Source organism: Mycteria americana, chromosome 2 (assembly GCF_035582795.1).
Source record: "Mycteria americana isolate JAX WOST 10 ecotype Jacksonville Zoo and Gardens chromosome 2, USCA_MyAme_1.0, whole genome shotgun sequence".
Lineage (NCBI taxonomy): Eukaryota > Metazoa > Chordata > Aves > Ciconiiformes > Ciconiidae > Mycteria > Mycteria americana.
Window position 1 is genome coordinate 7,735,430 of NC_134366.1, and position 13,275 is coordinate 7,748,704.

At 39.8% G+C, this 13,275-nt stretch overlaps 1 protein-coding gene across 2 annotated transcripts in view; it reads right to left on the reverse strand.

Annotated features, from left to right (window-relative positions):
* Nucleotides 1-1,793: 1,793 nt before the first annotated feature.
* Nucleotides 1,794-13,275, reverse strand: part of RHEB (Ras homolog, mTORC1 binding) — a 43,743-nt gene continuing 32,261 nt past the window's right edge. Inside the window, exons 5-8 of one of the 2 annotated variants that reach the window (XM_075492345.1) lie at nucleotides 10,217-10,273; nucleotides 10,069-10,116; nucleotides 9,451-9,532; nucleotides 1,794-2,305 (exon numbers count right to left, since the gene is read on the reverse strand). In XM_075492345.1, coding sequence (XP_075348460.1) covers nucleotides 2,213-2,305; nucleotides 9,451-9,532; nucleotides 10,069-10,116; nucleotides 10,217-10,273 — 280 coding nt within the window. In that variant the 3' untranslated portion in view covers nucleotides 1,794-2,212. The remainder of the gene's footprint in view (nucleotides 2,306-9,450; nucleotides 9,533-10,068; nucleotides 10,117-10,216; nucleotides 10,274-13,275) is intronic. The other variant, XM_075492346.1, reaches the window with a different exon arrangement.

Sequence of the window (13,275 nt, forward strand, 5' to 3'; positions counted from 1 at the left end):
CTGCTGGAAGGTGCCATCCTGAGAAGCAGCTGAAAGCTCCACAGAGCAAAGGACAAGTAGTTCACTGATCACGCTCGACTACGCATTTCATAAAACTTGCACAGAGCTGGTCTTCAGATCTTATTAGCAGAGAAAGGCTTGGATGAGTGGAATAATTTACGTTTCTTACTGGATGAGCCAGCAACAGGAAAGGAAACAAGGTATGCTGATGAATTTTCAACACTGGTATTCCACAACTTCTACCTTTTGATGTAGACCACACGACATTGCGTCCATGATGCGATACCAAAGAGTCTGGCCACGCAACAAGTCATCTACCACCTCATGATTAGGCAATGAAAGGTACTACCAAACACATGCATATTGCATCAAGTTCCACAGAAGATCGTTTTCTGAATCCTCAGCAACTTCATTATCAGCCAAATTACGCTTGTTCCAGTGTTGCAGGTTCTTGTGAAGGAAACCTACTGCAGAGCCCCAGCTCAGTCTGGTTCTGAAATGAAAGCCTGTACGGGTTTCCCAGAACGAGCACTCCAACCTTTGCTGAACCTCAGCGATCTATCGTGTGTGACCAGCAACCAGCCACAGAAGCTGTATTTGGCACAAGGCATCAAAATTCAGATAACAAAGAAGCTTTCAGAAACTTTGGGAAATACCCTAAATGGAGGGAAAAAGGCAACATTTTTGCCAAGAAGCTAGTTCATCTAGTGGTGACCAAAGAAAATATTAAGTTTTTCTATGTACTCAGTTAATTGAGGGGTTTAGACAAACTTCTATATAATATGAGGGAACCACTGTACAAGAAATGAAGAGATGAGACATGCTGAATTTGTATCTTTTAGCACAGACCAAAATGCAAAAGCTAATTCTGGCTGCAAAAACATTGCAAGTTTCCCTTCCATTTTACTCCTGCTGGAAATCAAGTTTTCAAATAGACACAAAAATGCATGAGAAACACCTCACATTTAATTAACTGTTCCCCAAATCACCCTCGTTTGGTTTTGTTGTTGTTTTGGGGTTTGTTTCATTTTGAAATACAAAGTAGGTCAACTGCACTTTTTAAAAAAAAAATATATAGTTGAAATAGTTTGTTTCCAGACTTAAGAGATTAAAGGCTTGTTAAAGCCTCTAGTCCAAAAGCCAAGCAAACACTTGCAACTGGTTAGGTGAAGCTGCCAGAGCCGCACTGAGACGCTGACACTGTGAACGGCCAGGTGCCAGGAGACCACTCACCTCTACCAACCAGTGCTGTCCAGATGCAGAAGTACAGAAATGCACGATAAACAATCCACATTAATTTGTTCAGGACGTGCAATTTATTTTAAATGACATTTTTGTTTTCTTAGCAAGTCTATGCTTGTGACCTGGATAAATCCACTCCGTCCTGAAAGCGTTCCTAGTTACAAGTCCATGTGAACAGTCTGTAGCGCAGGCGTACACCGGCCCATTGCTTGGGACAGATCTGCGTACTCTGTACTCCGTAACTCTTAGTTACGGAGGAAAAATACAGTGCGGGTTGTCTGACTGAAAACCCAAGCCTTCCCTTCCAAATCAAAGGTGTCCCTTGTGCCTCCTTCCCATGAACGGGCACAAAGCACGGCTGAGCTGCTCGGCCAGCCTCGAGTTCTAGTAGCAAAAATGGTTCAGATGGCTCACAAACAACTTCCCAAACAACAGTCAAACAATCCAATGGCTCCAAGGATCTCACACCTCCTCTTAAGGTCAGCAGGTGAACATCTTTCACAAAAAGAAGTTGATATGGAGTAATCAACAAAAAAATTATAAACAGAACATAAGGTTTGCAGCTATTTTATTTACAAGTATACATTTAACACAAAGAAACACTGATATCCAAGCCTAGTTAATAGTAGTGTAACAATATGCATCATTTTGATGATTATTCTAACCAACAAACTACACTGAAAAATTAATGCCAGTAAAATTCTTGGTCATAATATTAAGAAATACAATATATAAATTGAAAATATGATTGCTTAAAATTTGAAAATGGAAGTGAAGCCATTTGCACAGGAGTCAGAGTTTAACATAATCGGAAGGGAAAGGCTCCAAACCAACTGTTTATCTTTCAGGTTAACAGAAGAAAAAAAATAAAAATAAAAAAAAAGAAGCATAGTTTATCCTTAAAGATAATGGGCAGTTTTGCTTCTTCAGGTAGAATGTATTCCCAGTGTTTTCAGGTTTTGCAGTGGAATTACATTACTGAGCATGAAGACTTCCCTTGTGAAGCTGCCCCATCGATTTTTTCTGCCTCCAAAATTATCCTCTTAAAAACATCAACGGCAGTCTGCAAAGAGACAGTACAAGATTAGTAGGTAAGAAGAAACTGCCCACTTACTGAAAAAATAGTAATAGAAAATGTTAGCAGTTCTACTGGCTACACCATCAGATAAATGCACATCCAACACTGATTCCAAAATCAAAGAGGGAAAATATAGTAATTTCAGTTTTGAACACAACCTTTTGGATGAAAAGTGTATCCCCCTTCTCCACAGCAATCCTCAACTATTTTCTCTATCACTGCAGGGAAGGCAAGTTTGAACTGAGCCATACTCACAACAGAGTAATAGAATAACTATAATTCAGCTTTATTTTAAATAGTGAGCTTGTGCTGAGTGACTGACAGCATTGAAGATTTTGACGCTGTGCTGCTCTAGAGAATAAACCAATTCATCTCCTCTAAGTAATCTTTAAGATTCCAAGTAATTACAGAAGGCAGCAGATTTTTCAGCTCTAAACACTAACTTTGCACGGCCCAATATGACTGTTACTTTAATATTCTTGATTTTCTCATCTTACCTACAGGTAAGACCAGTATGAGACACAGTGCAAGAATACAAGGAGAAAACACGAGCCAAACTAGCCACTGTCTAATATTAAGCCGTATCCTTTGATAAAGTTCTTCTGACAGAAAGAGGTTTTATATTTTCAACAGCTTCAACTATAGATAGCCATCGCTAACATGGTCAGGCTCACACAAACATCCTAGCTCACTGCGTGGAACGTACAGGATTATAACAGTCCTCTGCAAAATCGCGAGCCACACAAGCACTATGGATCCCTTCACTCCTCCGAGGGAAGGCGGCCAAGTACTCTCAGAGTAGGAGTCACTTGTTCTGCTATCAACTCCGCTTGGCCTACGCCGAGTCTCCTCCCTCCGCACCGAGCATAAAGCAGCCTGGTGAAAAAGGCCGAAACTCCAGGTGATGAAACAGAGCGCTTGGGCTCAGAAGGGCGATACTTCCCCCGACACACACATCCTAGTGAGTTCCTAGTGAGTACAAGTTAAAAGTCTTCAGATGGAAAGATAAACTTATTTTCATGGGAAATTGTAACTGAATCAGAGACACTAAGAAGGGATGTCAGACCACTTGAGTGATTCAGGAGATTTTTATGGAAGAATTCGATTAAGCGTAGATAGGTTTTTGGTGGGGGTTGGTTTGTTTTTGAAAGATACTGAAAGATGGGGAGAGTAAGGTGTCTGGGACAATATCATGAATGCTATTTGCAGTAAGTACCTTACACAGTTAATCTGGTATTTTCAGGATTCACTTAGTTTGAAGGGTTTCAAAATGGTACACTACCCTCCATCAGAATATGCAGAAACTACAACTACAAGATGCAGCATCTGAGCTTGCCTAGAAATAATTAAAGAAGAATAAATCTGCACTACAGTCAAGGACAATTCTACAGTGCTTTTCTCCTCTATGGTATTTTCAAGCTGCAGATTCCCCATGTGATCAGTACTTCAGCATGTGAATCTTCAACTTGGAAATGGTCTCCCGATCATCTCAGACATGCCATTTTAAGTTTATCTAACCTCTAGCCATCCGTTTCATGAATTCCAAGCATACGCTCCTTAAGAAGGAAAGTATATTCATTATATAAAAGCAGTCACATTACGAAAGAGGATAAAAAGGGGGTTTTGTTGGTTTTAATCAGCAGGCTGAAGAGCAGCCTGTGATTTATGACTATGTGTTCTGACCTGACAGATGTTTTTCCGCCTCCACAAGGTATAATTCTTAATTGGATCACTTCCGAATTAATCCCATCGACTAAAGTAGCCCCACAACAATCTTAAAGCAATCTTAACAAGATTAGACTGAATTTTGAAGTCTCCCATATTTATACTGTTCGTGCACAGTACTTCTCTGGAACTATTTAAAATAATTCATCAGGTGGAAATAGAGTATTTCTCCGTATAATGAAGTTTCCCTGCAATCCCAACTGACTCTGACAGAAGTGGCTCATTAGTCCAGTCCTATTCAATACATTTCCTGGGGAAATTAGACTCCAGAACCATGGTCAGGACTGCAATTGCTATCAAACTGGTGCCACTAATGAAGAGTTTCCCTTAATCAAAACGTGGCGATATACCAATTTAGAAATATATTGTACCAATGTTTCCCTATTTGGAGTTGACATTTTCAATGGTTTCATTTTAATGCACAAGTTCTTTATACCTCTGCTTCAAAGCATCTATTAAAAAAACCCCAACCAACTGCTACAACTTATTCTGTCAACCAAGAAGCTGTACATTCTCTGTCAAAGATGTGCTATTTGAAACACTCAGATGTAGGAGTTCACAGGGCTTTTTAATTCATTTCACAGAAAATATGTATTCACAGAGGTTTAATCACTGTCCTACACTTAACCCTTAGGAATTTGTAATTCAGCCCAAATACGCCGAAGTATTTCAGAATGAGCTTTTAAACAACACAAGAAGCTGTGTTTTGTGACAAGGAATAAAGAACGCAGCCAGACTTTATACGCATCTGTCTCCATATGGTCCAATTATAGGATGTGGGTCACACCTAGCCTACAGAAAGCCATCTGGCTTTCTTCTACCTTTCTCCCCTAAGGAAACAAAATAGATGTCAGCCTGGGCAATGCATGCTGCCTGCTAGCTTAGCACCGTGCAAGACACCAGCAGCTCGACCGCTTGTGCAGATGTGCCCCTTGGTGCGAGCGGGACAGACAGCTCAGGAGGTGCAATTCTCTCTGCACACAAGCAGGGAGTTGGGAACACGATGCCAGGAAGGTGCAAACACCCAAATCCAGCCCACAGCCTCCAGAGTCGGCTCGTCCTTTGGTATGCCGTATTTTTCAACTATGCAACTGTTCTATTATTGCAAAGAGAAAACTCTCAACTGCTCATACTACTAGTTTATCTTGGCACAGAACTGGGCAAAGGAACTTGAACAACAGTCAGGTAAGGAAGAGAGGTTTTCACCCCTTCATCCTTTGCTAGTCCAAACACATTCTCCCAGGTAAGTATTTCAGACCCCTGGAGGGGGGGGGCTCAGATCCCAAACTGCTCTGAAGCATGGACTGAGCACTGCATTGTCTGAGCTTGACGATTAAGTTACTCTTGAAAAGGAAGCAATGCCCAAGCAATTGCTTTTTAAGAGAGCTCTGTTTTGGCAAGAAGTAGATTTTTTGCTGCTACTTCGCCCCTTCTAAAACAAATTTATCTAATGAATTTTGCGTAACTTGATGAACACAATTTGGCTGCTCATTACTCCCTAAATGCTTCCAGTAAAAGTTGGCTCCCAGCTTCAACTGGGTTTAAGACCAGTTTGGATTCTGGTTGTATTTCAAACAGTTACCATTTATTGTACTGGGATTAAGATGAAGTACTATACTATGGCTTAGGTGAAAACATAGGGAATTCCACAAGAAAGGCTCAAAGCTCCTGAAGGTAGCCAAAGCAGTTCAACATATCTAGTAATAATTAAGCAGCTTGAGAAAATATGACAATAATAGCCCAGCAGTAATCTAAAAGACATCTTTTCCATTAAGTCTCCGAATTGCCTTCTCAAAGCCCAGAGATTTCCCTAGATGACTGATACATTGCTGATATGCAGGCTCCTCCGAAAGCCCTACCAGGTCACCCTTGTCTGGATGAGCTGATACATAGCCTCAAATATATTTGACCTTGGGAACTCTTGCCAGCCGCTCCCATTTATCCTCACCGCAGCTTTGATCTTTGCCTCTCTTGCCTTCCATCTATGCAAAGTCATGCTATTTCTGGAATGTGGTATCTTTTGGTAACTCCTGGCAGAATAGGACTAGTTTGCTGAAGTTAAACTATAGAACTATTTCAGTTGCCCAATATAGGAGGCTATGCTCCTAGGACTCTCACAGATGCTCCAAAAAGTTTTTTTTTTGTTGTTTTCTTTTTGTTTGTTTTTTTTGTTTGTTTGTTTGTTTTGGGGTTTTTTTTGGTGGCCAAAGCAGGAAGGGAGAAGACTCAATGCTCTCTCACTCCCTTTTAGGGGGAAAGGAGCCTTTGTTATCAGAAACTGTTATAGGGAACACCTTCTCTGGTTTCAGCAGTTCCTTGTGAACAGAGCTGTTATAAAGGATAGACCACATAGCTGATTGAGTTTGGTCTAACCCCTGTAGCAAGACCTACTCTCCTTGCTGCTGTGAAGCACATCACATACCAAACCAATTTCAGACCAGCACACTAGAAATTGTCATACTTTTGCTCCACGTCCATCAAATACAGATGGCTAGGTTTCAGAGAGAAAGGATTAACAGACTTCCCCCCAGCCAGGAAGGTTTGAGCTCTCTGCTGAAGTTCTTAAGCTCTAAATTCCCAGTCCAGTCCAGCTCATCCCTTTAAGCATCAAATTAGCTTTCTGTAAAGCAAACAGAATCTGAAGCAGTTTTGGAAGGAGTTCAGACTTAATCTTGATAGGCAAGTTACATTTGCTGTACCAAGCCAGTACAGGGGAAGATTTCGATGAACCTCCAAGAAAGAAGTGCTGACAGACTTCTCTTTCCAGTGATGTTGACCTACATAAGGTGAACATTCAGTACCAGGAGAACACCACCACGCCTTGTTACTAAGTTCAAAATAAACCCTTTTTCCCTCCAAACCGGCGACAGTTTCAGAGTAAGAGAAGATATCCTGTCTTGATAGAGGTCTATATATCAGCTGTTTTGATCCCATCAAATTAGGATTTGCAGGGGGGAAAAAAAAAAAAAAGCTTGAGTTCAGAAGTGCTCCTGGGCTAACTCATAGGAAGGGATGCTACAATGGCTGGTGTCTCCTGTGCCTTCTAGCACCTCACAGCTCTAGGCTCCACACTTTGCTCTCAAAGCTCAATCTTTCACCTCTTCAGAGGTGAGCATTCCTCCACAACCATTTGCAAGAAGACTAAGGCAGCTGCCCCAGTTTTAGGCTCCTTCACACTTTCTTCTGTACATCCCAGGCCTCCGAAGGAAGCATGCCAGAGAGCCTGAAAGATGGTCACATGCTGTGGGCACCCATCTCAGAAGTGACATATGATCTCCCAAACTTCTGAAGCCAGACAAATTTACCAAGTGTATTATGTAAGAGGCATGAAGGAGGAATTCATGTTCAAGCACCTGTTTCTAGCAACCTGCATCTGACTCCAGAGGGACAGAATTTACAGCGACCTGTGATCGCTATCCTGAAGGAACCTGCTGAGAGGAAGACCTGGTAAGAACAACTTTGACAGCAAGAATGAATACAACTTCTGATTTTTTGTGGGATTTGTACAGGACTGTACAGAATTTTGAATATCTGACATACAATTGTCATTCTGATTTCCCTGAAGGCTACGAAGTTTGCTATATAAATTTCAGCTGGCAGCATAACTTGATACAGATAGCCTGAGCCTAAGGAAGAGACACAAATATATGGCAGTCAATGGGTCTTTGTTAGTGCAGCAATTTAATATGCAAGACATGCCAAGCATCATATAAAGCTTGTAGCTTCTTTGCATAAATATACCCAATTTTTTTCTTCTTGAACCAAGAACAATACAAACTTCAGAGAAGTTATCAGTAAGATATTCTGCTAGATATGAATTGCTACACTGTTACACATTGTGAACATATTGCAAAAGAAAAAGAGTACAGGCAATAGTTTTGCCTAATCCAGAAGTATTAAGTTGTTTTAAGGGGTGGGGTGTCGGAAATCAGATGTTTTTAACTGGTTTATTCTTTACACTGTCAGTTTAGTTTCCTTGGGTATGCATTTGAAGCTCTCCAGCATACAGAGAAGATATTGAGAAATGTCATGTTTTCATCATGCCCAATTTTGACAAGGTTAATGCAAGTCTTAGCCAGAAACAGAAGTACCAATAAACTAACTCCAAGTATTCCATATCTGGAGAAAAAAAAAATCCAGGTTTTTCTTCCAGGGAAAATCCAACTTTACTCAAGTAACTTGTAGAATAACTTGAGTAACTTGTAGAGTAACTTGTAGACAACAGACATCGGACAAAAGCTATTTGTTTTGATTCTGGGGACAGGGGAGAGGGAAAGAGAGGCTGCTTAAACAGGTCCTGTCCTAGCTACAGGATTGCCCTTTTGATTATGCTGATGTTATCAAGGAGGCCAAGGATGTGATATGCTTGGTTAAATATGAGACAATGCAAGCGTTTTTTCTGTATAAGGACTCATTTGTTTGAAACTAGCCTGACAATGTCCTTTTGACCTTATCATATGTCTGTATTTTCAAAAAGCAAAAGCTTTGACACTGTTGAGACCTACAGAGAAAAATAGAAAGAAAAAAAAAAAAAAGAGGAAAAAAAGATGCGCCTCCCCACCCCCCAAACTGCAGCAGTTCTCCATTACTTCAAGCCCAAACTAGGAGGCTCTTGTAGCTTAGATACGCAAGGTGTCAAATCAACGACAAAGTATTATTAACAGCCACAGGAACAAATTCAAATACCAGAACGTATTTAGGAGGCATTTTAAAGAAAGTTAGTTAGAGCAACCAAGAATAAGATGTTATTTAACATGTAACTAAACACTTTCTTTCTGTGACAGAAAACGAACAAGTATAAATGTGTGCGGGTTATATTGAGTCAGATTGTGCAACCTCACTACAGCTGTACCACAGTAGTGTCTGACAGCCTCAGCTGTATTCTAACATTTTTCTGTTGGTTTTTCAGTTTTGTTTGGTGGTTTTTTGTTGTTTTTTTTTGTTTTGGTTTTTGTTTGTTTGTTTGTTTTTTTCCCCCATGGACCCACAAAACGATTATTCCCCACATTAGGGAGGCCAAGCCTTACCTAGCACTTTAAAACACGAGGTTCGTCCCCATATACCAACTCACTCCTCTGCAACTGCAATGACCTCCTATTTAAGGTAACCGCAGCAGATCACAGACCCTGTTCCACCCACCACGCACATCTGAGTTTTAGTTTGTCACTAACTGTTCTGCTATGTTCAGTGAAGCTTAACTTTCAGTTCTTCACTTCCTCCTTCCATTTACAGTTGCATGGAAGAACTCGTATACATAAACCTGAATGCAGACAGTCATTTTGTTTCCAGCCATCTACACAAAATACTTGTAGAGTACATGCAAATATTTTAGCTTCCTTTATTATGTGAAACTGAGTCATTCCATTACATTGCTATTCAAATAAAGTGAGTCTTAAATCCATTACCTGATTTTCTTTAGCAGAAGATTCCAAGAAAGCTGCATTCCAGGACTCTGCTAAAGCTTTCCCTTCTTCATAGCTGATCACCCTGACCAAAGAAAAAAAAAGTATGTTTCTTTATAACTTGCAAAAGAATTGGAATATGATACGTCAGGAAAGTCCTCAGAGTACTGAAGCACATAAATGCTTGTAATAGGAATGTTTTGTGAAGTCTGATCCAGAGCATTTGCTTTTGGCTGCTGGCAAGTAAGTGTATTTGTACTGGGCCAGGTAAAACTGCTATGTGACCCAGAAGCGCAGTTGTCCCAAAGCATTGCTTTGTTTTCATAATCTGTAATATAATCTGGTATTTTACAGTTGTGAAAAATACACTTCTGTTACTTGTTTAAAAAAAAAAAAAAAAAGTGTTAAATGACCGTCCCTGGAACCTTATAGCAAAAGTCAACATTACAACAAAAGTTCATGGCTCCTAGTTCACATTCTGGACACAATTCCTTTGCCAGTACCTTATTTTAACCTACAATTTGATTTTAGTTACGGAAAGCCAAGAACAAAACTAGCGCGTTGAAGCCACAGGAATGCCGGCTGCTGTCTTGCATTTCACACATACTGGAGTTCACATACCGTTCCATATGCAGGTCTTTTTTATTTCCAACCAGCATAATGGGTATTCTGTGAAAGAAAGTTCAGAACTTCAGAACAGTTATAGTATACTGAACAAAGTACTAGTAACATGCCTGCAATGAAATGAGATGAAAGTGTCACTACTTACTGGACTTTTCCCACCATATCCAATAACTTGCCATGGATAACTTTTATCACTTCAAAACTGCAAAATAAAGGGATGAAGTCACACATGCACTCCAATGTTTATCCTTAATACCCAATACACAAGCAATTAAATGCATATGTAGATTGCTGTGTTTAAAATTTACGTAGAGTGGCAGAACTACAAAGATGCTGAAAGTCTTACTGATTTGTGTACAACAGACAAAATGGTCCTACAAGCAGCAAAGACTAGCTTATGCCTACCATTATAGCCTCCCCGGTTATGATACTTGCAGAAATAAATAACGTTACCCAGGACTGATGCATCTACCATAGGATCACTAAAAGCCCCTCCCACCTCCCATCTGGCTTGTATCTGCAGTAAGATATTTAACTGCTACAGTCCAACAACTCTGGATGAGCATGTCAAATTAAAGCAGTTTCAAAGAGAGTATTTAGTTAAGCACACTTCATCTTGAAAGAATACATTAGTTTTTAAGAACACTTAGTGCATATAGAATTCTTTAATTTTATTTATGTGAAAGCCAAAAGAAGCCTAAATTCTAATTTTCCGTGGAAAGTGAGTAAATTTATCTGCAAGATGGTATAGAAACAGTGGTTATTCAAATACTTGTCTGTTCACCTACCATGAAGGTGAAGTTTGGATGACGGGAGGTAAGAAGCAGTACTGTGAAATACCAAGAAGCCAAAAACCTCACTAACAAAATCCACTGCATTTGACATTTAGCACTTTTGAGAACAAGCTATAAACAGGGCTGAAGAGCAGATGTTGTGCTCCTCTAATTACAGTATGGAAAAAATGCTGGTACATGAAATGCACAATTCAGATTTGTTTTAAGAGAGAGGCACAGGTTCACAGACGAGACACACAACTATACCACAAAAAAGGGACCGAAACTTTTCCAACTTCCAAGGTTGTTAGCTACAGGCAGTGTCTTGACTTGCACTGCATTTCAATTAGAATTGAAACTCTTAAAAATAGAGCAGCACTCAAACACACTTCCAACTCAGAGCTCTCAAAGAACTGGTGCCTACAAACACTATTCAAGCTATTTGAATCATGAAAACTTCTCACTTCTGGAACAATAAACACTACCATATTTAAAAAGGATTTTCAGGTCAATTTGTCTGACTTCAGCAATAATTTTTGAGACTAAGTAGAACACAATACTTCTCCATGTTCAGGTAATAATTTTAGTATATCCTATAAAGAAAATGAGTTCTTTGCAAACAAAAGCGTGACTTAGTCTGGCAGAACTTACTATTAGTAACTCAAGTACGATACTACAGATTACATAAAAATGTGGGATCAATTAAAGGACTTCAGGGTTACGAAGAGCTTATGCTGAAAAGGTATTAGTGAAATTCTGGTCTTGAGCACTTGTCTTGGACTTTCACGCTTATAATTATTTCAAAAATAAGAGTTAGATGAAAGTTTGGTTGTGACAAAGTTGAGAGGCATTGCTACATAGCAATGTAGTTCTACACCTATAGAACTAGGTGACCCTGCAAACTGAAAGAGGAATAAAAAATACTACCAAAAAAAATTTCTGCTACAGACCACAAAACTGTTTCTCAGTCTGAAGCAACCGGAAAGACCTAGCGTACTAGCCACAGGATAACTGAATCACTAACACAATACAATCACTGTTTCCTTCCCATTATTAGGCCTGCTGTTCCCAGCACAGCTAGAAAAAGCCATGCCATGCCACAGTCACAGCACCCCAGCGAGCCCTCACCTGAGGTTCCAGTGCACAATGCTGCAAAGTGTTCTTGTTCAACTCAGGCTCTTCGCTTCACAATTCTGTGTATCTGCCTATCTAGTATAGTTCACAAGCTCCGTTTTTAGTAAAAAGACTAAGAATAAACAGCTGATCTTTGTTAACAGATTGAGGTGGAAACCAAAAGAGAAGCGCTATTTAAACTCACACACAATTCTGACACAGAAATGAGTTGCTAAGAACTGCCAAGAATGAAATTGGCTTGACCAGATCAATTTAATGTTCTAGAAAGCTTTCCAAATTATTAAGACCAGAAGGAGCAGAAGCAGAGTTTAAGACAGATACTGACCAATTCAAAAAGAGTATCATCAAATCAAGTCACAAAACAGCAAGAGATCTGGAGACCGTAAGAGGTCCTTTTCCAGTTGTGACAAGCAAACAGGATTACAGTGAACAGCTCAATGTGTGAAATACAACAACAACAAAAAAAATTACTAGCTGTCAGATAAACGTGTTACACAAAATCATGGAACCTAGCAAGATACAAAATTGGAATTTAATTAAGCTGAACTAGAGCAAAAGCCTTCCAGTAATCTTGCTGCTGAGAGCCTGGGAATATGAAAAATGTAGGGCGTTAGCTTTTACTCAAGTCCCATTTAAACTTCTCACTGGAGGTTAGCAGGGAAGATAACAGAAATGCCTTCTTAAAATTATCAACTTTGCTGTCAAAGCTCTCGCCCCTGCAGGATCAATACTCAGGTCAACATACACACTTTGACAGAAGTCAAGACAGATGGTGACTGTAATTTGATTGCCTGGGCAAGTCACCTAAGCTACCAGAGTATTGTGGAAGATCTTTCCTATTGCCTAACACTGTCTTGATACAGAACATAAGGAATTGAACAAGACAGGATCATTGATACTTTGAAATTTAAAGGAAGAAACAAAAAACTTGGAATAAACAGATCAAGACTAAAATACTGATGAAAATACTATCTACCTACAGTCTTAACACACCTTGTTCAGTTACTATTTTCACCACAATTTGGCTTCTATTTTAACTGATTGAATGCTACTACAGAAAACAAGTTTTCATTTCTTCACCGGGGCTGCTAAGCTCAAGACAGCATGAGGCAACAACTGGAGTAGCTGAAGAAGAGCATTTCCTTTAGCTGCCAATGAGGGAATAGCACAAGTTGCAGAAGCCTCCAAGGATCTATGCTGATTTTAGTCAAAGACATTTTTGTCCTCACAGTACCACTTATCAATGAACATTTATCTCTACACTCTAGAAGTGGAGGATTGTCTACTTAAGGCTGAG